The sequence below is a fragment of the Falco naumanni genome, chromosome 12 (genome assembly GCF_017639655.2).
Source record: "Falco naumanni isolate bFalNau1 chromosome 12, bFalNau1.pat, whole genome shotgun sequence".
Lineage (NCBI taxonomy): Eukaryota > Metazoa > Chordata > Aves > Falconiformes > Falconidae > Falco > Falco naumanni.
In genome coordinates, this window is record NC_054065.1 from 14,544,038 (window position 1) to 14,570,824 (window position 26,787).

General features: G+C 41.0%; 1 protein-coding gene across 1 annotated transcript in view; it reads right to left on the bottom strand.

Annotated features, from left to right (window-relative positions):
* The window catches only part of KCNK5 (potassium two pore domain channel subfamily K member 5), a 36,847-nt gene extending 16,882 nt beyond the window's left edge, over positions 1-19,965 (bottom strand). Inside the window, exon 1 of the mRNA XM_040611795.1 lies at positions 19,588-19,965. Coding sequence (XP_040467729.1) covers positions 19,588-19,773 — 186 coding nt within the window. The 5' untranslated portion in view covers positions 19,774-19,965. The remainder of the gene's footprint in view (positions 1-19,587) is intronic.
* Positions 19,966-26,787: the final 6,822 nt, after the last annotated feature.

A 26,787-nucleotide genomic window follows, 5' to 3' on the forward strand; every position in this document is an offset into this window, starting at 1 on the left:
GCCTTATACTAAGAGTAGCTAGGCTCTCCAAGACTTTCACTAATCCTAGAACTTGTATAGTCTGTTTTAACTAACATAAAATCCGAGGCAGAAATAGCTTGTTTCCAAGACCACAATGGGGTTATATCCAGTGGCCACCTACCACAAGGCCAAAGTTGAAACTGAGGCAAAAAATAGGAAGTGGTCATTGAGGCAACAATGTTAATTTTCACTTCTAAAAGAATAAAAACCCCACAAGCCTCATGCTTGGTGTTGACTGTTGTAAATAATAAACCTAACCAAAAGTATACATGAACATTACCTGAAAAGCTAGAGATATCAATATGTGTATGCAGGATTCCTTCCCCCTTACCTATGAATTGAACTGGGACAAAAATCAAACACTGGAAAGCAAGCGTTAATCCCAGTGTTTACATTCCTACATAGATCAACTACAAATCACATGGGAATTTTTCCACCTTGCTGTCATGATCAACCATTTTATAAAGTGCATTGTAAGGGTTATTGCAAGTAAAAACATATTTTGCATTTTCAATCAACATTTTAGTCTTAAAATATAGTTCCTATCAAAGCACAAACTTTTGAATATTCCCACTTGGGAAAAAAAATCTTGGCAAAATATGGGTTTACATACTTTAGGGGAGGGTTTTCTTTCCAACAACAGCAAGATTTAATCCAGAATGAGATGGTATTTTCACACTCCTACCGATACAGCTGACAGAATGTTATCTTGTCAGTTTTCCACAGTCTTCAGAGAAAGGACAAGCTTTAAGTTCTCCTAAACAATTCCTTTTAACTGCTTCAACATGTCAGTGGGCTTTTTTGGTTTTTTTTTGTTGTGCGGTGGTTGGTTTTTTTCTTAATAAGGCAATTAAAAAAACTTATTTAAATTTGCTAAAAGTGACTTTAAATGATCCACCAGTACCTTAGCATACAAAATAGAAAAGTATATGTATAGGTCACATGCACTGTAGATACCACATTTTATCCAAAAGGTTACAGAACAAGTCTGAACTTGCTCTGCAGAGAAAGGTTAGCTAAGCTTGTTGATTCTTCATTTACCCAAGCAACTACTCAGTGTTTCATTCTATTCATGCAACAGTGCTTCTCAATGCATAAATGAACTAAAGAGCCAAGACACTCTATTGCTTTCCCTTCATTACACTTAACTTTGGTCTGTCAGCAACTTGGACCTCCATCTAAGCATACCTTTTCTTACCTAATAGAGCCTCCAGCACATGCCACTTATACAGAGCTGTCCCTACATCTAAGCCTGATATATAAAGAATGCACGTAAATACATGCCTGGTTTTCACTTTGCATAGTTTTGTTATGTAACAGGACAGCAAACCAGACATCGTTTGTGTCTGTTAATTTAGCACACCCAGAGGGCTTTTTACACACATTGTGGTCTTGATTTCTTCATTAGGCCATATTGTCACAATTTTTTATTGATTTTTTTTTAATTATTTTTTTTTTAGTATTGGCAAAACTTATGTTCCTAGAATTCATTTTCCTAGCACTTTTGCTTTTAAAGCAGCCTTGCTAGTTTTGTTAGCTGGTAAAAGCACAGAGTGGGATACATTGTCTTGTACTGGACTTCGAAGCCAGATTCTAATGAAAGTAATTAAATACATGCTATGAAGAAAGCCACGGATTAGAGCTGCAGATTCGTTTGCATTTACTGATTAGCCAGGGAAGTAGAACAGGCTGTTTAGTTAAAATACCTGAAGATCACAGCACTAAACACTGTCAGGCATACAAGATACTACCAAACACGGAAGTGGTCTTCAGCAGAAGGAAAATGCCGTCGACTAAATAACTGTGTAACTCTGCTGTAAAGAAAACCTGTGTGTGTCCTTCAAAGAACATGACTGAGCTTGAAGAGAGACTAGAAAGCATTCATATCTTAACCCTACACACATACTTTTATGCTGGAAAATATTCCCTATTTAGTGTAGCTCTGAGGAAGCTTCATCTGAGGTTTATTTAGGTGCTCAGAACTGAGGAAGAACACAGAAATATCCCAAAGCAAGCTGCAACAGCTCATCAACAGTGAGCTCTAAGACACCTCTGTGCAAGAGACAATTTGTTGGATAAACCAATGAATTCACACCTTAACGTATATCACATTAGGTGTTCTTTTTAAAATTCATACTACCAAATAGCAGAATAACCTGTATATACAAAGAGGATTTAAATAAGAGCATCCTTGCTATACGTTAATGTACTACTGCATACAGATTCCAGGACTTCAGAAAATGTTGTGATTCAAAAGCACTTCCATTTGGATGCAGTGCCATTATAAATAAAACTGAAGAGATAATACCATCACAGGTCCCTACCTTTATTAAGTTACTGGCCTAAAAATCCATCCTAACCCCGCAGAAGGGACATTCTATCTATTCTGCTAAGTGGAAAGGAGTTTCTCCGCCTCTTCTCCCAAGCACTGACAACAGCACCTTTTTCCCTGCTCTGCCATCATTATTTTAACACATCACCAATTATGCATGTTAATGCAGGGAGCTCATCAGTGGACTGAGTCTCAAAAAGAACAAAGTGAAAATCTAAAGAAGTCTGGGCATTTCGGTTTTTCTCTCCTGGGTTTTGCTTTAACATTTTGCAAGTGCAATGTGAGTGTGGGAACAATATTAAAATGATAAATTTGTAACAGGGACCAAGCATAAAGCTTTCTTAATCCATAACTGCTGACACTCACAATCCAGTGAAGAGAGGAAATAGCTTGTTTAACCTGCAAACAGCATTCTTCCTGAAGACAGTACTACAGGCACAAGCATCTCTTCTTGCCACTGTGTTCTTTTAAAGAATGAGGGTAGAGAATGCACAATTGTCACAAATAGGAACACTTGTTATTTCAGTCTTTTTTGTCCATTTGTTTTCTTGTTTTTCAATTACAGTTTAACCAGACTAAGTGATCCTTTAGAAAGGCAATCTGTTAATTAACCCATATTGGGCAGAACAAATCATGCTCTTCAAGCACAATCTTAGTTTATTAACCAGGAATAGCTCTAATCAGTCAGAGACAAAAAGGGGAATGAGGGTTTTTACATGCAGAATTAGAAGATACATGCTATGCCCTGGTTTTAGCTTGTTATCTGAAGCCCATGCAATAAATATTGAATTTAGAGGAGATGTTAAGAACCATCTTTGTACTTACTTGAACCTGAAAGACTCATAAAAATTTAATTGTGGCTAATATTTATGAGTCTGGAGCCCTCAGGACACAGTCCAGTGGAAACAATTTGTGAGTCTACAGTCAAATTACTTCCACATTATTCTTTGGAAATAGAAAAGGTAAATAATTGTGCCAGCTATTCCCTGCTTGGAAAGATGATCAGAATTAGTCAAAGCATGAGCAGGATGAAACAGGATTCAGAAGTGAGAATAAGTATCTTGGGCACTTCTGTAGTGCTAACATTAGATATATTGAATATTCTTCTCTCCTCCTTTCCCCTGCTTCCCCCTCTCCCCAATTAAAGCCAGACATTCATGTTCTGACTATTTTAGTAGTTCATATAGATGTAAATGCTGACCACTGTAATGAATTCTACTCTAGCTACAGCAAATCTTCAGGGCTGCTTCTACTTGCAGAAACAGAGCCTTAGTATTGCTATAATTGAGCAGGTAACCTGCTCAATTGGCAGCGGTAACTAGCACCATCACCTCTTCATTCCCACCAGGGTGAACACAAGCTTCACAAAATGTATTGGTATTTTTGAGGTTTACATGGAAAGTTACAGCTGAGTAATAAACCTAATCAAGAGAGCTTGCCTGAGGACATGATGCTTCCCAAGATGCAAGTACACTCTTTTTTGGGTTTTTTGTTTGTTTGGTTTGGTTTTGGGTTTTGGTTTTCTGGTGTTTTGTTTGTTTTGTTTTTTTTTTTTTTAAATTTGCTTTTTCTTGGGTTTTCTTTGTTGTTTTGTTTGGTGGCAGGAGGGGGGTTGGGGTTTTTTTGGTTGGGTGGGTGGTTTTGGGTGGGGTTTTTATTGTCCCTTGGCATGGAGAACAATGGCTGAGAGTTTAAAAGTTAAGGGAAAATATCCTGGGAAGTAATCAACATTGACAGGACAAGAGAATTACCTCCTGAGAGACAAACAAGTGGGAAGGGAACAAATGTACCACTTAACCCTCCTAGCTTCCCAACTTCTGTATTATCTGAAAATTAATAGAAAAACAGTAGTTCCAGGGAAGAGTCTTGATTTAACAACAGACAATGCCTGTCTGTAAAAATGAACCACTGTAAACCCATGTGATTTACTTGAATTATATACTTCCACAAGAAATAACAGGCTAGCAAAATACAGCTTAATATTTATCTAGTTTTCATAATTTCCTCCTTCAGCCTATGCTATGAACTGAATCTCTCCTTCAATTAGCCTGAAGTTAAGAGGAGAGTTCCAGAACTTCTGTATCTTGGAAGCGGACCTTCTTGCCCTTGAAAGCAGTATAGGTTTTGTCATCAATATTATTTAGAAAAGATAAGATCTTGTACAGGTAGCACATGGTTAGTGATAAGCCCTAGCACTGCTGCGAGCTTAGAACAGCAATCAGTGGGCACACTGGCTGTATCTTGTAGAGCAATTTACTGGCATCACTTCAATTAGCAAGGACGGTGCCAGGCTTTTCATTCATATTACTTATGTACTTGGGCACCCTGTAAATCTTGTGATATTACAGACCTTGACATGCCTTCAACATATAAACACCTTTTTCAAACATGTATTGCTCAGCTGATTTGAGAGGCCTGCAAACAGTCCTGGCCAATTGTACACTAAATCATTACTGCTGTAGTGGCAAGGATAACATATCTTAATGAAGAACCATGTTTCAAAAACTGGGTGGTTTTAAAGTCAGCTTTAAAGATGTCCTAGACACCCACTGCAATTTATTCTGCCTCTCCTTTCCTATCCTCTTGACATAGAAGTGGTATCATACCCTACAGCAGTAATGGAAGGGGAATACATTTTTTCCATTACGTCTCATCAGTCCAGTCATACAGTTTAGGCATCTCAACAACAGAAGCACATTAATGAAAAGAAAAGGAGAACTTCAAGGAACAGCTATATGCTAGGAATCCCTTTCCTGACATCTTGCTATCATTCTGCAAAGCACTGGTGAAACTCAGCTGGCACGTTTTCTACAGTTTCTGCAAAAATAAAGGTTGACATGGAACAGCATTGCTTTCTTTTGTATTACATCAGAAACTACAATGCAAGACCACAAACAAAAGCCATTTAAATCAAAACACAGTGTTGGTATAAGAACAGAACAAAACAAAAAAAAAAACCTGAGCATGAGTAAAATTAAACTGTAAATTAAAAAAGGTTCTTAACCTATGCAATAGTTTTTAATCAAAGCATTCAGCATGGTAGCGTAGAAGAACCTCACTGTCTAAACCAAGACCCAACTTAAGTGATTGATTTAGCTTAATGTAAATATTTCTACAGTGTGGCTTTACAGGTAGTATTTTGGATCCAAAATATATATTACAATTATAATGCATTGGGGAGCATATTATCGTTCTACAGGAAAATCCCCTTACTAGAGAGGAGTTTTTCAGACAGAAGTGAGAAACCAGAAACAATTTCAGCATTTTCTGTGGCACCATCCAAAGGCATGAAGTTCTTCCTCAAGGACTGACATGATGCAGAGTAGGTGAGAGATAAATGCTGAAGAGTAAAACAGAAACAACTGTACTGATAAATAGAACACTGAAAACTTTTGCAGCACCAGCTCAATTTATATGTTTTCCTGTTAGACTTCTAACGAGAGTTTCAAAAGATCCTAAAATATGGCTCCAGCATCAAAAAATATACGTCATTTCCTTTACTGAGTACACTAGTGGTTCTACAAAGCCTACACATTGCCCTACTGATTTTATGAAGCCTTATCTTAAGGCCACATTTAAGAGAAGTACAAGTCAACATTAGTGATTTTGTAATGATAATTTGCAGTCGTTACTTGTACAAAGTGCTGTTCTACTAAAGGTTTACAGATGGCTGCTAAGTCTACAGATACAGACATAATACAAAAGTTATTTTCTTCAAATTAAGCAAATTTTGCATGAAAATATTACAGCTGATAATAGAAACTAATCAAGGGTTGCAGCAGAAACACTACACAACGTGGGGCGGGGTGGGAAGCCACAAAGAAGGGTAGGGCCTTTGTTCTTTCATTTTGTAAAAAGCTAAGCAGGAGTTATATTTACCCTCACACCTTTCCATCATGAACTTCTATTTTACAAAACAGTGTTAAAAATAGGCAGTTTGAGAAATTTTCAGTCAAAACACACATTAAGCGTTTTCTAAAAAGTCCTCACATTGTGTACCTGTGTGTTTATGGAAACCTGTTGTACTCTGCCCACCTGGGCTTTGGATAATGCTTATTGATTTCACAGTCTGCAACAAGTTCTGTGTTTTGCCTTTTCCTCCATTCTCATGGAAACTCCCCATTGCTTTCCCAAACTGCCTCTACTGAAAGGAATGCCCCAAGTCTGAGGCTTCAGTTTTCAGGCAGTAAATTCAAGAATAAGGCCATAGAAGGATGTTCAGCCTGAACAAAGTTGGACCTAAGCACATGTCCCTTCTTCCTTACAAAGGCAAATTGAGGCCAAGCCAGCATTGCTCACATGACTTGACAGAAAAACTGTTGAGTAGTCAGGTCTTTGGAAATATTCATTGCTGTTTCTGTACTTTTAGTGTGTAATAATGATGTGTCTACATCAGTAGTCTTCATTCTTAGAAATTAAATCAAGCATGCAATCAAGCCCCTAAGAGAAAGCACAGAACTTAAAAGCCACTGTGTGATCAGAAATCAAGTTGTAAGCTGCTACATGGTGAATTTTGAGGGGTTTTGGCAAAGTAACCATTACAGTTGAATGATTAAGTTTCCCCTTGATACCTACCTACCCTTGCTGTCCTGCTGCTAACCTTCTCTTCGTCATAATAACTAGCTAACAGCATGCTTTATTAGTGACCTCCCAGCCCAAATGTGTGAAAAAGATGACCAAGGCTAAACTATTGTAATGCAAGAATGAATTAATTCTGCAATAAATCCCCAAGTTTTGGGATGGTTTCTATTTTAGGATGAAATGTGCAGTCAAGAGAGACACTGGTGGTATGAGCCCAATAATTTTTTTTGTAAAAAAAATCATTTGGACACATGGAGGTCTACTTCTATTCTGCAGTACAAATAGATGTTACTGTTTCCTCTGGAAAAAAAGTTCTAACTTGTAGGGATATTAACCTCTTGGAGGCATGTCAATATTTTTACAGCATGCACTGTTTAAGACTTGCTTGTGTATGATGTATAGCATGGACAGTTAATTTTCCTATAAGTCATAACTCATAGGACAAACAATGTGAGGGGTATTAATGGAAAGAGATCAACAAGGTTATTTCCTTTTTGTGGCTTTCTGCAGAGTAAAATAATGTGAAACTCATAATTCAGCAAATTAGTTAACTGGAACTATTTTGTCATTGCAAAATTGAACACTGAAGCTTACCTATCTGTGATACATTAAGATCCTGTGTTTGAATGAACTAATGCTCATTAACTTTATTTCTCCTTTCCATTTATGCGCAATGGATGTAAACAGCAACAGTTTTGAAGAGGCAGTTGGCTTCTTTGACAGATCATTGCCACAGAATTTAACAGCTGATATGGATTTTTTCCCCTATTAATTTCAGGACTAGATTCCAGTTTAATGAACTAGTTAATAAACTATTTTGATGAAAAGCATATTCAGTGCTTTACCAGCATTCCCTTGCTCTTGTGATTAATGCAATTATAGAACCGTTTCCTTTTCACTTTCCCAAGTTCCACATAGACATGTTTTGAAGACAAATTAACTAAAGGTTACTGCTGCATGAGAACTGCAGCTGTTCTGCAGATGCTGAGTGTCCCAACTTCTTTTTGGCCTCAGATTACTCTCATTCAGAAATAAAACCTATCAGACAACTTCATAGCTTTCATTAATACAGCTTAAATTTGAGGGCTTCTGTGCCAATATGCTAACAACACATTTTTCCTTGGTTGTTAAAAAATTAAAAAAAGTATTTCAACTTTTACATTGCATCAGCTGAAATTAAGTAGTTGAAATAATCTATAATAGCAGATTAGGCTTCCTTCCTATCTGAATACATACATGGTGACTAATGTAGCCAACTCCCCTTTAAAAGGGCTTTGGAAAATGCTGTTGTCCCCATTTTAGAGATAAGAAAGTGGAAGCAGAAGAGTCAAGAATTTAATCAAGCCCTCACACCAGTTGGTGACCTATGTTAGGCATGGTTAGAACCAGTGTTTACATGAGACTATTGCAACAGAGTTGGTACCTATTGCATAAGCATATGCTAACCCATGTAGCAGTTTCCAAAATAATACATTTCAGTTTAGCTGCAATTGATTTAAGTAGATTTAAATTGAACCAAAACAATCCTAGTGTCAATAAAAACAGTTTACTGAGATTGATTTCCTAGATGGGGAGGGGTTGGACTGTATCTTTGAAGTGTTGCAATTTTTTTCCCCCACTTATTCAAACAAGGCCTCAAGATCTGAGCAGCAACCCAGCAATCTAGTTTATCTTTGCAGATTCTCACCCATCCATAAAATGGTATAAACTGGAATATATGGACAGAAAAGCCTTGATACTACACAAGAAAAGTAAAAGAGGAAGCCGAGTTTAAAATGAAGCTTCCCCCCTGCCCCCCATGTTTTCAGCGTATAAGAATAGTTCATTAGGACAAGTCAAAACACCAGTGACCCAAGCCTGACAACTCTGCTTACAGAGGCCTAAATAAGCTTTTCAACTCAGTGAATGAATTGCAGCATAAAGTAACGTTGCATTAAGCAGCACATTATGCTTTCTCCCGTTTATAGCCATGCCGAAAAACATGCTTCAGATTATAACATTTCCAGAAAGTCACTTGGTTAGAACACCCTAAAAACTGCTTGGAGTTTGTTTCTTAGTGGCTAGGACCAAAATGTTATTATATAGGCTTTTGGTTTCACAAGCTTTTTTTTATTTCACCCCCAAATTTCAATAAATATTAAAAGTATTGCTTCTCTGAAGCCATCACACATCTCATTTCCTATTTAACAACCTATTTTAAGGAGAAAGAATTAAAAGAATCCCAAGAAGCAAACAGAAAAACAGAGAAGACAAGCAGGTCCTGGTAAAACAATTGCTACTTGTCTGACAGTTCACTGAACTTAGACATGCTAGAATAAAATTCTGATGTGTCCCAACAGCATCAAATCAATGAAACAAAACTGAGAGCGATCAGACTTGGGTGGAGCAAAGTACTAAGCATAACAACATTGTTAATCAAGTAGACTTTTGAACCACAGAACAGGAGCGAGTAAGAGTCATGCTGCTGGCTATTAACTCTCTGTTAACTACACTCACCTTGTTAAGCTAAACAAACAACAAAAGTTTCCAGGGTCAACCAAAAACTTTACATAACCTCAACCACACTAGTCTCTCTCCCTGTATCAGTCCATCACATAGCAGGAGGAGGAGGCAAAGCAAGGCATGCTTCCAATGTCAACATAGACAGGATGCTTGGTATGAATGGTGATGGGTTTGAGGTGATGGGTTTATGTTAAGAGGAATAATAGGGGGGGGAAAACCTGCCACAGACACTATATTTGCTTTGAAATTTTGGCTATTATGTATTTTGCTTTATCAAGGGCTTAACCTGAAACCTTTTTTTTTTTTTTTAATGTTACTACAAATCCCTTCAACACTATATTAGCTCAAGACTGATCTTTAAGGAGGACTGGGGAAGAAGAGGCTGCTCTGGAAAAATCTTTTCAAATATAGATGCAGAGATCTGTGAGCACAGTTATGGCAGGATAGAAAGAAGCGTGATCAGTAACAGAGATAAGCATGCTGGGAAAAAGTCTGATCTAGACACTCTCAGACCTGTAACAGCATAACTTGCCTAGTCTATCTTGTTTCTTCTGCTAGGTGAGTGAGTTAGACTGGCAATAGCATCAGTTTGCTGGTAAGAGCTGCCTATGCATAAGAATATTTCTTAAAACACAGTTGTGTCAGTATAGGCACAGACCCCATTTTTGCAGGAATAAGTATAACATTAAAAACCACACACACACAACATATACATGGGAACACAATCTTCCACTATTCTACTATGTTCAACACTATACCACGAAGTACACAGAAGGGGCTTTCTTCCCAAGACGCTTCCAATCAGTAACATTGATAAAAACCAAAGCAAATACTGCTTCAGTAATTCTTCAGTAATCTCTTCAGTCCCATATCACATTTAGTTCCTGGGCAAGAACCAATGCTAAACAAGTCATTGCATGTATCCTGTAGAAAGTGTTTTGAATAAGTGAAAAAGCAAGTGTAGTCAACTGAAAAATCTTTCAAATTTAAGACTATCTAACCATGCACACTTACAGATTCATAGTTTCCCATGTATTTGCAGGTCACTCCTAAGCATGTAACACCAGACAAGTTGAAGGCAAAGAGTAATGTACAGCATTGACACGTGGCAGGTAATTAACACACCCTGTGCCCTGTTTGTCACGTCTCAACTGTCCCATCCCTGACAATGTAGAAAGCCAAACCACTTGTGCTATCTTCTTGCTACTACATTGAAGGGAATAAGGATCAGCTGACAGAAGCACTGTAGCTACTGCCTCACATTTGTTACATCTTTTCCTTCCTAGCCTGGATTTCCTGCAACTGCCACCTCTAACCGTTCAGCAGGCATCTATTATCTTACAAGCTGAGACAGAGGAAGCACTTGCACATTGCTAAGTAGAGAACCCTCATGCTTTAAAGCTGCTTGGCATACAAGATAGTCATCAAAACCACAGAAAAGCTGCAGTTACCTCAAATAAGCAAGACTGTTTTCCTAAGAAAGGTGCACAGAATTCAGCTGAAAGCACCTAGGTCAATGCCTGGTGTGAAACTATTTTATTGCAGAGTTCCTCCACTACAAAACAACAAGCAGCCAGCTGTGGGGACATCTGTCCAAATAACCAACTGTCTCATTGTAGCAGAACTAAGCAAGCATTCTTAAAACACATGCAAATAAAAGCAAGGCACTGTCAGAGTGTGAACTATATTTTACTTCTCTTAAACGTAAGATAAAGACATCTATGTTCATTTCATTAATCAAGTTGACAGCTTTAGGATCTTGCAAAGACTACATAGCAATTTCATGAAAAAGCACAGTTATAGTCACATCCAGCTAAGATACTACCTTGAAAATCTAGTATTACTATAACAAATCACATAGAGACACAATAAAGTTAGCTACTAGCTTTGCTGCTACAACAGAAGCAACTTCGAAGTTTTTTATTCTTTCTCCTTTGGCCCTCCACCCCAAAAGTTGAAAATAAAATTGTCGGAAACATACGACTATTATTTTTAAAAGGCAAATTGATAGGGCACAGGTGGAAAGCCTTCAGAGTGCACTAATACGAGTAAGAGTGAATGACTTTCTAAGCATAAACCCCAGTGCCCTTCAAAAACTCTTGTGCCAACAAGGCAAGCGTTGACTACAGAACTGCCCTCTGATATTCTGGTCACATACATACCACTTACACATACCTGAAGGTTGAAATTCTAACTTCACTGGCAAGTTATCATAGTTCAGCTATCTAACTTGATTTTAACATATTTGCATTACAGTCTGTGAAGCTGGTTAGCAGCAACTGTAACAGCTGAGCATGCAGTAAGTTGAGGGCTCCAGCCAGACCGATTCAACACAAGCCAAGGGAGAAGTTGGTTACCTCCAGTGAGTTTGATTAGACCCCCTCTCTTTATACAGCTGCTTGGCTCCAAACACCTCCCCTGTTTCTTTGGTGCCTGGAGGAGACTCAGCTGCCTCACTTCACTCATAGGCCAGAACAAACATACTTACAGCTGCTGTTTCTCTAGCATGGGACCACACGTGCTTCTTGAGCAACTTTCCTTCAAAGCTTTTTTACTCCCTTGGAGTAAGTTGGGAGTAAAAAAAGGAACAGAAGTATGAGCGTTTGGAGATCACACACACAAGTCATCACTGACTAATTTTATATTTTAGCCAAGCCACCAAAAATGTTGTATCATATCTGAGTATGCTTTCCACCTTAGGACTATCACAACCCTTTGCAGAATTATCTTCAAGTTCCATTAGCTATCACTCATTAGCTGCCATTATCTGACAATCTTATGACTTACTTTCAAGTCCAAACTAATGTTAAATAACGGACAGCTTTGTTGTTAAGAAGAATCAGAGTTCAGAGACCTGTGATAGGTCCAACTAGACTTTTTTGCACCTGTTGCAACCTCAAAAGAGACACACAGGTATGGTTTTTGTTTCTCAGCAGTTGGAACCTGCATACACAATATCTGTAAGATGCCGGCACAAAACAGTCAATTTAGTATTTGCCAGTTGACTCATTCATGATCTGCATCTACTTTTTCATTAAGGCAGAAATATAGTCCTACAGATGGGCTGATTTGTAGCAATTCATCCCACAACAGGGGTTAAATCACAAGAAACACTACAGAGATGCATATTGTTAGAAACTCTATTTCAGATTCAATAGAGGCTATGATATACGGCCTATTACTAGTTTCCTACTCCCTTTTCATCACTTAGTCCTCTTAAGAAAACAGCTTTAAACACTGTTTGAGTTTAAAACATTCCAGAAGCTACTTTGCACCTAACAGTGCCTGTGATCCACAAGAGTTCACCCAACACAATGCAAAAGGAGGAAAGAAAGAAGGAGAGAGGAAGGAAGGAAAGAAATTATAACTTCTTTACTGATTTGATGTAAATAGAGATGCTAGGGCAAGGCATGCCTAGGAGGGGGTCTCTCTTGCCTACAATTAAAATGTTGATAAGTATATAACTAACACAGTAATATCTAAGAACTCTAATATAAAGACATAATAAAATAAGATGTGTCGACACAGAAAACAAACTGCCAGTCTGAAGTTCCCTGCTAGATAACTTGGTGTTTTAAAGAAAAAATCTAGTAACACAAGAACTACCAGTGCTGCTGAATCAGAATGAAGACAGGAAATAAAGGAAGGTAAGCTACACCTTCAAGCCTAAGCCAACCCTTCAATAAAGAGAGCTAGTAAAAATGCAAAGTGCATACTGCATGCTGTATTTTAAGGAGTCAATATGCCTCTAAGTGTGGGTCTCCAGAGGACATCTATAGCACCGTAGAGAGCTTCAGGTGTGATCACAGTGGGATTTTAATTTAGATGAAGAGTACAACTCTTCCAGTTGTCCTGCTACCGTGTTTATGTTTCATACTACAGAGCAGACTCAGGGTTTATGAGCTGTACTCATTTAAGACTGAAAAAAACCTAGAGACATACTCCATGAAGAAATTTAACTACTTGCTTATAGGCAATCAATCCATGGGATCATACAACAGTCAGCAAAAAATAAAATCCCTACAAGTACAGGCACTGTCATCAGCAAGTCTATAGCACCAAAGAGCAAAACCATTCTCACTTGCTCCCCTTCTAATCAGACTATTGACTGCCACTTGCAATCCAGCTTGTTTCTGATTGTATGTTACTATGTTGACGTCTACTTGCAGTACCAGTATGAAATGTGATTGCTCTGAAGGTCAACAGCATTCAGAGAAAAGCTAAACAACTCATTTTGTTTAATCAGTATTAACAGCAAAACAATTTTTTTTAAAAAAGGAAATCTGTACAAAGTCATCATTACGCTATACCTTCACCAGCTACAGAAGACATCTTGCCATATATATAGTATGAACCAAAACAGGGGGTCCAATATCTTTTAGGACAAGCTGCTGATAACCTGCAGATTTTCTTGAATACCATGATATCTAGAGCAGAGCTTGCCAGAAAACACACCTAGCAGCAAAAGGTAACATGTCAGGCAATACAAACATTCTGTCCTAAAGTAACAGAAGCAAAACATACCACAAGCACTCAAGGATTAAGCCCATAGCAGGAAAAAGGAAAAGCCATAGCAGGAAAAGTAAAACTTCTGATCGATTGCTATTGCTCCATCAGCAGAGAGTTGCAGTGTATGCACTAACAGCTTTGTTTAACTATGTTCCAAGAAAGTTTAAACAATGTAATGGTTAAACAGGGGAAAAGGGGGGAGGAAACCACAACACAACAGTAAAGCATGCCTGCTTACATTTGATTTTGCATGTAGAAACACACAGAAAAAAGCTGTGGAGTAATGTATTACTGCCTGAGCTCAATTTTTTTTTCTCCTAATGCTTACAGTAGCAATATCCATAATTCATAGTCTGAGATGTCACAGAGAACTGTGGCCAGCAGTCCTACCTTTTCATCTCAGTTCATCCCTGCTGAATTTAGAGAGTGCATAATTGGAGAAACACATCTAGCAATGCCTATTTCTCAGGCATAAGCTTTAATTTGTGCTGTCAAGTTTTTATATGAGTGGTATTACATGTACTTGACAACTTTACAGTTAAAGATTTTCTATTGGCAGCCACTTGTCCTTGTCCAATAGCTGCTCAGCTTTACTTGGTTCAGCCCATGCAAAAGTCTTAAGTCTTGAAAGAGACAGCTCATCTGGCATTCCAGCTAAGGAATTTGGTCTCCTCTTTGTCTCCACCACATTAAATCAGGAAGTTAAAGACCAACCAACCAACGCCTAGTAGTCTAGAACCTCATTTACACAACTCCTAAAGTAGAACACAAGGGAAAGGAAAGATTACGAAAAATATGCCCCTATTAACTTTAGGTTGGAAAACAAATCACTCTACAAAACATAAGTAAAAGCCATAATCTCTTTATTAAATGTTGAACTAATTAAAAGCATTTAAAACCTAGCTCAAGTGTTTCAGAAAACTATAATCTGCATACTCAAGAGTACTGCAGAATTAAACCTTGAGGTAGTAGCTTGGAAGTAAAGCATTATAGGGAACAGCGCTCAGAGAATATTTGTCAGTTTTATAACTTTAAAAATTCCAAGAATCAACAAATGTAGAAGCAAACTTCAGCATCCTCAAACACAACCCAAAATCCTGTAAATGCACCTGCCAGTGTTTGTGAGTAGAGAAGACATCCTGACTTTGAAAAACTGAGGGGAGAAACTGCTATTAAGCCACTTGACTTATTTCCTTTAGCATAAACCTCCTGCATGCCATGTATATCCCGGCAGAAGCTCTCCTTAGAAGTCTTCTAAATGTTTGTTCACAGCACCGGGCTTTAGGTCTAAACGTTTAGGTTTCTTAAGTTGTCTCTCAGGCCTGTTTAGAGTCTTGCACCCTTTTCAAATAAAGACCTCAATTATTTTTTCTCATACCCAGTATGTTTGTCTGCTTCTCCTGAACAGAGCCAGTAGTTTCTCTTCTCATTTTATTGCTGTTTTCAAAGTAACCATTTTAACTAATTTTCACATCCTCCCCTTTCTTTTGACCAGCCTTGATGTTTATCAATGGGAAGCATTTAATTTTTTTATGACTGCAGTGGGCCAGTAAAAGAGATTTCCCAGGAACTAAGATGTGGCATAGTGTTGGCAAACCTTTGCTCATGTGAATAGTGACATGAGGGTCAAAAGGACTCCTCCTTGCATGAATAGCTCCTTTATCATTAAGCTGATGTTTCACAATCAGGATGGAGCAATAAAGAGTAAAAGTAAGGAACTGCAGAAGAGAGAAATTACTGAATTGCTTTATATTTGGCTTCAGTCTCCAAAACTCATTCCTACAGCAGGGTAGGCAAAGGTGTCATCACTGTAGATCTCTGCCTGCTGCCCCTTCCTAAAGGAGCCCAGGACTTTGAGCCACAGCAGCAAGTAGCAAGGACAAGCCATAGAATTTTATCAACAGACAGATGTGTTACACTACTTTTAAGATTCTACAATGCTGATAAATATGGCACAATTACATAACGATTAAGTGTTTATGTTTGCAGATAGTCTACAGTGTTACAAGACATTTCTATTCCAAGGTAATTGTATGCAGTGACGAGAGATTACACGGTTCCTTGTGTCAATACATGGTTGTGGTTGAGTGTCTTTGGAGGCCTACATAAATTGTCACGTGAAGCATCTCTGCAACATTTTTATTTGAGCAATCAGCTTTACCCAGAAGAGCATGGGCAGGCAGCAACCAGCCCATACACTGTCCAGAGTGAGTCACCTTTAAAATCAGGGTCTACGTAGTATTAATCCACAAAGAGTTTAAGCACTTTCTTTACCTCTTATAGTTATGATCAGTAATAGGGTACTTAAAATAATAAAAAACAAATAGATTCTTCACATAAGAGATTTCTAAAAGCTGTTTTTAAACAACTTTATTTTAGGTATTTCTCAGAACTGGGGAAAAAGGCTTTCGCTCCTTAGCATATCCTACAATACTCGGCTTGTGAGATTTCTGAAAGTATGTTTAACACATTTAGATAAACATTTATTGCAGTGTATTTCTAGTAACACATTGTGAAATCTTTATTACAGAATATAAACTTTAGACAGTATTTGACCTAATACACCCCACTTAATAATCACTTAAACTGTTGGTATAGAGATACTAGTCTGTATGTGAATTGAGAATCTGTGCTGATAACCTACTTGTCTTTTTAAGTGCTTAAGATCACGCTACAGATCTAACTGTGTAGCCATTCCACACCGAGTTTCCATCATGCTTACAGCTAACTTTAGGCTCAGATGAACACACGAGCTAACCTGGGTGGGGAACAAGGGCAGCAGAGAGATCGGTCTCTGAATAACTCAGTCCTTGTCACCTTCCAGGCTGCTTCTGGAAACAAAATTGGTATTGTTAGTACAACTTGAACATTTCTTGGCATTCTTGCATGTTACTAACAACCATTTAAAATTCTACAGTTGGTGATATTTCTTGAAGAACTTTATCCAGTGTGATTTAAATAGGAATATTAAAAAGTACACCAGTGAACTAATAGCAAAGCTCAGTGTGGCTCAGTAGTCACATGAGCATCAGTGGAGACTGCAGGCAGAGTGAGAGAAAAGGCTCCAAGATGAACACTGAAGGCCATTTGGGGAAAAAAAAAAAAAAAAAAAAAAAGGAGAAGAGCAGAGAAATTAGTCAAATCATGCAAAATCTCAAGAACAAATTCAGAGAGTCCATGGAAGAGGCCAGACACGGAAGGTCAGAGGAACAAAACAGGGGTTGGGGGTGGGTGGGGAATGCATGTTTTTCAAGTCAACAATATTCTGGATTGTAAGAGAATAAATTTGGAGGTTTAATATAAGAACAGGATGATCAGGAATTGCCGAAAGACAACAGATGTTAGTAATGTTTTAAAGATTCAGCAGAACCCAACAGAAGCAGCATGGATAGTGGCTGCAAAAGGACAGCTACAAAGCCTGTTTCTGATACACTTTACAGCTTACTATGGAATTAAGTCTTTATGTCCTTACACGATTCCCCCCACTCCATTTAGCTTCAGCAAGGCTAGATTTCACCCTGCCATCCTCCTCTGTAAGCCTTCTTCCCGTCACTTCTCACGTAGAAGTTGACTAAGAACAGAAACAAAAGTGCAAGTCTGGAAGAAAGCAGGCTGTGAAGTTTCCACTTACCAGCAAGAACAAAATAAGAGGAAGGCAAGACTTACATTTTAGCTAACATGAGCCTAAGATGACAACAGAATATATATGAGGGATAATCAGACCAGCAAGACTGGACATGGAAAGTAAGGTATGATTGGAAGCAGCAGAGGCAAAACTGAAGTATCAGATGAAAAATCACATGAATATGAGAATATTACCAGGAGCTAACATGCACTGAAGAGGGAAGGCTCTCCACATTGTGCTGTAGAGAGATACTCAAATCAAACGTTTTGATCTGGCCATAGTTTGCCTTCTACTACTTTTTTTTTCCTTCTCACTGGCTCTGCACCTATTGCACATTCTACCGTGTACTCTATTGTACAATCCATTCTAATGAACTGCCCAATATTTTTTTCATTGTCCTTTTGTACTTTAAGAAAAATATTTCTGCCACTTCAGGATTAATTGTGATAAGGATCATGGGGCAAAAACTCAACAATTCCTTCATACCAACATGAATTTTGTCCTAAATTGAGCAGAACCTAGATTCTGCATTATGTCTGCAAAAATTTAAGTATGCCAGGCTTAACACACATCCCAATCCAAATAAGTTTTTTTTCTTAAGGATGTTAGAACAGGTTTGGGATATAACCTAGAGTAAGATTTCAGCAAGATTACGGAACAGTAAACGCATACTCAAAAAAGATGGCATGTCTTTCTTTTTCCAACATCCCTTTATAGTTTCAAGCCTCCATCCACCCATTCCACTGTGTACCACAAAAACACATTTAACAGGAAACTAAGATGCTAACTATAAGGACACTGCCACCAGAAAGCTCTGCTATCTGAAGCAGACAGAAAGCAGCCACCAACAGAAGAAAGGCAATTTAAACCACAAACTTAGGATGGAGAACTATATCATCTTCTAAGCTTGCACAGTATCAATTACACCAATTACACAACTAATGAGCCATTTTCCCAGTCTTCTGTCTTTTGAAATATTAGTACTTTTAGTGGATTTAAAAATAAAATAATAACAAGAAATCCAAAACACTATGACCAGAAGATCCAGTCAATATAAACATCTCTGAAATAAACTCCCAAATGATTAATTCTTACCACTGGAGCCCCACATATCTGGGCAGCCTGTTTTTTCATGGTTCACCATTGCCTGCCACCACGTTTTAATGGATACCACGTCCATAAAATGGCACTAACCAAGCTTACACTGCTCTACGATTTAATACATACTATTGATTAATAATTAGTTTTGAAGAGGCATCCTGGCAGATGAACAAGATAGGACGATTATCAACTCCTTATGGCTTGGAAAGAAGTCATTCTCCCAGAGTAAAAATAACACCACAAGAGTTGCAAACATCCCTCTGTCGAGCCACTCAGCCTTTCCCCCTGTCACCCCGCCTGACCTCCGGGACCGGCACCCGGACCCCCAGGGGCATTTTCAGTATTTAGTATGAAAAAAATAGAAAGAAAAATAAGAAGAGGAGGGAAATCGGACGAAACAGAAGATGACCAAGGCGCTTGATTTCACCTTCCCTTCCTCATAACACAACATCCATCGAGGCAGAATAAGCCACTTCGGGTGCTACAAGAGCTGCATTCAGGGCTGCGGGGTTCGGGAACCGCCGGCCGTGCGGAGCGCACCGCGGGCGTCAGCCCCGCCAGCCCCCCGGACCGGCCGGCCAAAACCCGCGCCAGCCCCCAGCCCCTTCATCACCGGGGCGGCCGGGGAGGAGGGAGCGCGGCCCCATTTAACCGCTCTATCATTAGGTACAGCCTGCCCGGGTTGAGAGGCATACCCACGCTCCCGCTCGAGGGGCAGTTTTTAGGCATCGGGCATTGTGAGGACGCACCTGGGGTCAGTATTCCCGGGGAGCCGGCTGGCCCTCCGGCCCGGCGGCAGCACGTCCCCGCCAGCCCGCCCGCCCGCTCAGAGCCGCGGTGCTTCCCGCTCCGCGGGCCCCGCAGCACCTGCCGCTGCCACCGCCCGGCACCCCCGGCTCGGCGGCGCCCGTCGTACCTGCAGGATCTTGTCCAGCCCCTCTTGGCCCAGGCAAGGAAACTGCTTGAGCAGCTCCGTCTTCTGCCTCTTGTAGTCCTCGGTAGCCGAGCGCCAGTGCGGCTCCTCCAGCACCTCGAAGATCGCCGCCCCAATGGACAGGTAGAAGATGATGGCCGAGGTCAGCAAGGGGCCCCTGTCCACCATGGTGCCGGCGGGAAGGCGGGTGGAGCGCGGCGGGCGGGCCGGGGCGGCTGCCCCGCGCTGCGGCCGTGGGTGCCCGAAGCCGCCCTGTCCTTCCCCTGACAGCTCTGCCTTCCCCGCCGTGCGCCGTGCCTCCTCTCCCGGCCTCTGCCGCGTTCCCTTAGAGTCTTCCACGCTCCCCTCCCACTCCCTCCTCCTCCCTCCTTTCCTCCCTCCTCTGCTCCACTCCCCGCGGCTGCCTCCTTCCCCCAGTTTTCTCCCCTCCCTCCTCAGCAGCGATTTGAATTTGGTGCCCTCCCGCTTCCTCCCCCCAGCCGCCCGCGCATGCGGGGCTGCCGCCGGGGGAAAAGCCGGCGGGGGCGCCCCCGGGTGCTCCGGGTCTCACCGCCCCGGTGAGGGGCGGGCGGTCGCCGGGGGGCTGCGGGGCCGCGGCTGGGTCTGGCCACCGCCACCGCGCGGGGCCGCCTGGGGCGGGGGGAGCGGGGCCGCGAGCTCCCCCCTTCCCGCCCTGCCCGCGCGGCCGTTGGGAGCGGGTGTGGGGGCCGCTGAGGTGAGCCCGGCCCCGGGCGCCTTCCCCCTGCGCAGGGCGGCCCCGGCGCCGCGTTTTCCTCGCCCTGTTTTTCTTGAGTCAAGGGAAGAAGGGGTAGCGTCCCTCAATTCTATTGTACTTTTCCCCCCGCGTTGCCGGGTTCAGCAGAGCTTCTCGTTGCCGACGCTGGAAGGCTGTGGAACGAGAACTGTGGCTTGCCTGTCTCCAGCGAAGTGCGGGGTGCAGGCTAGCAGGAGCTCTGAGGAGAAAAGAAGGGGGGCTGTCGGCAGGTTTCCCCCCTTTCCCGAAATGGTGCCCATCCCTCAGGGCACGAACTGCATCTCCCTTTCTCTGTGTGTTTTCTACGTTCCGTAAATGTTCCTATGGTCGCCCGCATATGTGTGAGTTCAGGAGTGAGGGACAGACCCTGGCTAGTGATTTTCCATGAGATGCTCAAAACCCCATCTGGGCTGAATCTGTCTTGAAGCTCACCCTGCTCGTGAAGCCTTTCCCAGGAGCTGCTCACAGCCACGCACAAGAGCATGCTCCTCCGCATTCACACGTGAAGGTAGAAGGAAGGCAACCCAACTTTTGAAGCTGGAAAGGGGGTTAAATGGGTCAGGGAAAGAGTAAGTCAGTGAGAGGAGATCCTGATGTGTTACGCACCCAGTAAAGTGCTTCTGGTGTGGACATGGTTCGTTGTATAAACACTCTTTTTGTGGAGCTAACTTATTTTCTGCTGCCTTTAGCCCCACCCCCCAGGAAGAAAACACTCCAAACCACAAGAGTTGTCCTTAACAACTGCATCATCAACACTAAGGATTTTGGGATGTAAAGGTAAATCAGCTGGAGTCCACATGCAAAAAGGCTGAGATAAGCCAGCTGAAATGTCTCATGCTGACATAGTTGAAACAGGAGGAGTGAGAATGGAGGAGAATGGCAGAAAGGAAGGGAACAAGAAGAAAGTACGCAACAGAGTATGAGAAAACAAAAAGGAGAGCATGTGCAAGGCAAAGGAACGTGCCTTGGTTAGGTATCCAGAGACACCTATCTATAAAACTTCAAATCATGCCCGATGGATGCTCTTTTGAGATTGCCCACAGAAAATTGCATGGCCCTTAAGCAGTCCCTCCTACTAACGTGCGTAGGGCTCGGTGAAAATACATCTGCAAGAGGTTCCTGGCAGCCTAAAAGCAGGACTGGAGAAACCACAAAATCCACAAGCATGTTACGTGATCAGCATCGCTGTCTTTGCATGGGATTCCCCAGTTATGTAAAGGAAACGTTAAGAATAGAAAAGGATTGCCAAAGCAGTAGTAAAACAAAACAAAAAAAAAAAAAACCACACAAAAAAAAAAGGAAAAAAGGGCATTTAGAGGAGAAATCAAGTAGAAGGCATAATAAACATTTTAAAAATAATGGCTTACAGAGAAACTACAAAACCTTTTTATTAAGGCAAAAATGGGGTGTGTTTCATGAAGTTGTAAGAACAAACTTTCAATGAAAAGGAAAAGAAGAATTTCATGGTGCATAATTAGCCCTTGAAAATTGTTCCCAGGTGTTATCGCTTCGCCCAAGACCTTTGCAAAACTTGAAAAGCCATTGGCCACATAATAACGTGAGTATCCAGCATTGCTTCACTTGATTATTTAAACTTAAAGTTAAAAACTGCAAAGTATGTAAATATTTATGGCAAGTGACTGAAAATATTGAGGAAGAACTCTTCCCATAGGCAAACTGTGATATAATTTTCCTTTTGGTGCTCTCACACCTTCTTCTGAGTCACCTGCAAATGGTTAGGTTATTCCAACAGCAGCATCAGTAGCCTGACACGTTATAGCAATATTACACTTGTATGTTCCTGACCCTGAACATCTGTGCTTCGTAACGGGAAGGTATTTGATTAAATTTTGAAACTGTACTCTTCTCCATCTGTCTTTAAGTCTCTAAAGGCCCATTTATACCACTGAAACACTATCTTAAAGGCACAAGGAATGACCCTGAACCTACTGCAATTATAAAGTGCAGATGCGACCAAAATAATTTCAGGCATTTCATAGAATGTTTGTTTGCAATTTTGATTCAAAATTTCTCCTTTCCACTCTAAACTCCCAATCAGTGATTGCATAATTAACTGCTTTCAGTAACTGAGTCAGTGTTTAAAAACAAACAAACCTGTAAGTCACATACCATTTTTCCCTGTGTTGTAATGCTATTGCACTTGTTAGACTGTCTCCTTGTGTTTCAAAGAGGCGAGCCTGATAAGGGACACCATCCAGAAGAATAGTTGATTCCCCAGGGAACCATAGCCAACTACTCCTACAAGTAGAGGTGATCCTCTGAGAATCAACAAACTTGCATTTAGATATTTCACTTTGACTCCTTTGTCTTTTGCAGAACAAATTACAAGGCATAATTTCATGCTGGTGTCCAAGTGAGTGTGGCAAGGAGGAATGTTTTGTGTAACTGGCCTCTCTTTGCACCTCTTGATCTAAAATGCCTCTCCTGACCTCATAAAAGATCCCATATCCTTTTATTCATGGCCCTTTTCTACTCTCTGTTTCCCTTGGATTAAACAGTACCCCTATTGTTAACCCATAGCACCTGCCACATAGGCCCCACAGCTTTTCATGCTAGCTGAGTTAATGAAAAGTCTGGGGTTATTCACTCAAAGGCTTTTAAATCTCATTAAAAAATCAGAGGAGAAAAAGCAGATAGCACTGTGGTGAGCAATACCACAAGTATCAATCATTTGTATTATTTGCGTAGGTCATTATTTCTGGCTGTCCAGTCCAAAAGGAAATCTCTTTCATCCAAGCTGTACGTCTAAGACACATTTGCTGTACAGATGTTTCCTAGAACAGCCTGAAATGAATGAATAAATGTCAGAAAATGTTTTAGACAGAGCAAATAAAAGACATTATTTGGGCAAAGGAAACCTGTCATGTAGTGGCAAAGACTGCATGTTGTACTGAGTATGAACAATGAATCTCTTTTCAAGCCTCTGCCGTTTTTCACTCGGAAGTCTATTTTCGTCTGGTTGATTGCTCTGTTCTCGATGATGCCTGTCCACTCTACATCTTTCACTTTCCTTTATCCATTGAAATTTAGAGACCTCCAACATTGCTTCCAGGTGTTATACACCTAGGTGTGTATGGTTTTAAGTAAGTTGAGGGGTGTACTATCATGACAAGCAGTTTGGCTTTTTTGGTACAGTCTGGTACATGCAGAAAGGTTAAGGTTGGTCTGCAAATGGTGCGGAATTTTATATAAGACATTTGTAGAAAGTTCAGAAATTCTCCATGGTATTGTTCACACCTCTTGGGCTAAGTATTTACACGTAGCATGTTTTGTGCCCTGAATGTACAGTAGCACATACTAAAGAGTAATGAAGAATAAAAACCTTTACCAAAACAACCTGCATACCACTGCAACAGAGTTCTTCACCCATGGACAGATAATGAGTGAACAAACACCACATGACAGATGTTAGTCATGCTGCTTAATGAATAACTGGTGATGAGTACATGTATGGAATGGCTGTAATTTGTTCAAGGAAAAATATGCATTTGGATCACCTGTTTTTCACTGAGATACCTACAGTGTACAAGAGAAGTGTCTTCATCAGGAAGTCCAGATATTTCAACATTTTTTCTGTGTGTATTTCCTTGACTGCCTTGTTCCTCAGCCATCCACAGCAATCACTGGATCTTCAGAACTAGATGATGAAACCTGGTTTCCTTCAAAATATTTTACAAAGAAAGGCTCTGGCCGCCTCTTCCTGTTTCACCATGGCCTCAGTCCTGCAGAGAAGCACTGACAGTACCAAACGCTTATGATAGTCCTTCATCCTAACATTCATGTCAGTAATCTAGACAGTTCAGCATACAGCTGTACAAAAAAACCCTAACTCAGACAATTTCAGTCCTGTACTGGGTTTACCATCATGATACCTGGAGCACATTACTATTCTAGATAGTATGCTCAAGGCTAGATGAGCACCATGGTAACAGAGCCAGTGAATAATGCAACAATCTGTTATTTTGTTATGTAAAACATAACTGTCGAGTCCTATTTTTGTGTCATTAAGAAGGAGTTAAATTCTATTGGTGAACAGTAATATGGATGAATGTCTGCACACTGCTCTGAGACTTGTTTCCCAAACCAGTTTAACTTTCATCAATCTCATGTCACACAGTGCAAAAGTCTTGTCCAGTGTTACGACAACTGCCTGAATGTGACAGGGGCATATTACAGGGGGGAATTCAAGGAACTGTTGGCCTCCCCTGTCTCCCAGTTGGGTTGCACAGCTGCATGTCTGTGTGCCAGGTTGTGCAACAGAGGGGCTTGTGTATGACCGCACAGTTCCTACATAGACATCAGTCTCCCTTCTGTGCCTGGCATGTAATGCTCACATTTTGTTAGTCAACATGCCTGAAGAGGTGTTCCCACCTACCTCTTCCCTTTATAGAAACAAAGTCACAACATTAATTTTGGCAGAGGAAAAGCAGAGGGAAGGTTGATGGCTTTTTTTTTTCCCACTTGGGTGAATAGAGTCTTGCGGATAACAAATGAGGACAGCTGTACACCCTAAAACCATTGAAAAGGATCATAGTGTTACCATCTATTCTCTTGCTCCAAATGCTGTAGCAATAGCCTGTAAGGTTACATTGGATTTTATCTGGAGGAAAAAGACAGAGTAAGCAATCAAGAGAATTGGGCTACATAGAGTTCACGGAGTATGAATATTTAGGAATTGTTTTCTATGGACACTAGTTGCTTTTGTGCTTGGTGTCCTGGAATGAAATAAGGGTCATGGCCCATGCTACCCCCATGCATGTGCCTCTTCCTTCTAGAATTAAAGGAGTTTTGTAAGAAGACAAGAGTTCCTGGCATAGTCTACCTCCACAGCCCCTTCATCTGTCACATGGTCCGTTGTGGTCCCTCCTCCATCTTGTGTGGTATTGGGAAAGAAGACAGCAAAGGCAGAGCCATAACACCCACAGCTGTGCTGCAAGTGAAGTGCTTGCAAGCCACCAGTGGCTTATAACTTATGGTTTGTACCCTCCTAGACCATTGTGAGGAGAGGGGTTAAGAGGGCTTGGATTGAACTGGGATATCAGTGTTTAGTGCCTTCCAGTGGTGCCTCCCACATGCCAAAACCTGGTGTAGAAGTAGCAAGCAAATCCAGGTCACTAGCAGATGTGACTCCAGGGAGGCAACTTGGCACAAAAATGACTGAGTTAGGACATCAGGAAAAAAAATCCACCTGGTCTGGTGCTTTGGTCAACAGCTAAGCTGTTGTCACTGCTGTAAGCGTTAAAGCTGCCTGCCAGTTATACCTTACACTGGTCCTGTTCTTGCGGTGAGCACCATGCTGGTGGCTCTCAATGGCTTTTCAGGGATGTCTGTGGAGAGCGTCACGGTCAATTGCAAGATAAGCCATGACTGAGGTGGTAAAGCAAGTCAGACGCTGGGGGTTTTCTTTGTATTGTGTAGCACCTCAGTGGTGCTCTGTTCTTCATTCTGTCCGATGGCCCGTTGGTCTCAGCATTGAAGCAAAGTCTGGGGAAACTGAGGAAACATGGAGTGAATGGAAGCAGATTCAAATTGCCCATGTTGCCGCTCTCCTTTGGGAGCTCCTGGAGAAGTCCTGGTAACTCAGTTCAGACTCACGATGGTGCCAGCAATGAGGTGTGGGAGAGTCCTGGCAGCAATCAGAGTTAAGGGAAGGCAGAGAACATAAGAATAGACAACGCCTAACTATACCTGGGGATCTGGTATACCTGCAAAAATCTGTGGAGCAGTTGGTGGGGAGAGGGAGAGAAAAGGGGCAGGGAAGGGAACACTGACCCCATGAAGATGAAGTGGTACTCTCTAAGGGCATCCAAACAGAGGTAACCATTCCTGGCTGCTCCTTTCACTCAAGAGGACCATCCTCAGCCAGCCAGAGATCCCCAGTGAATACTGAATTGTCAACATGGGTTATAGGAACTAATGGTTAGCAGGCTGTTAGAGGTTTCACAACTCATTTCCTTTGGATATTAGTAATTTCTTTTGCCAAAGAGAAAAGGAGAACAAGGGAGGAGGAGGAAATAAAAACTACATGGGGTAGTTAATTTATTTTAAAAGATTGAGTCAGTAAGGAGATGGATGAACTCTGCAGATGGCATTGCTTCAGTCAGGACAGCAAATTTAGTACTTGCATGTGTTTAAGGTTTCTTTGGAACAAGGAAGCCATATGCAAATAATGGGACCAATCTGCAAACTCCTGCTCTGGTCGGCAGCCTTTGCTCAAGAACTCTCACTGACTGGGGATACTTGTAACAGTAAAGATTCCCCAGGCCGGGGAGCCTGGCTTTTAGGTCTGCCTCATCTTCTGCCCTTGCTTCACTCCCTACTCTCACCCCTGATCTTTTGCAATTCAGTGACAATCAGAGTTAATAAAAGGTGTGTCTGTGATCCTATAAAGCAATTTGCATCATCAT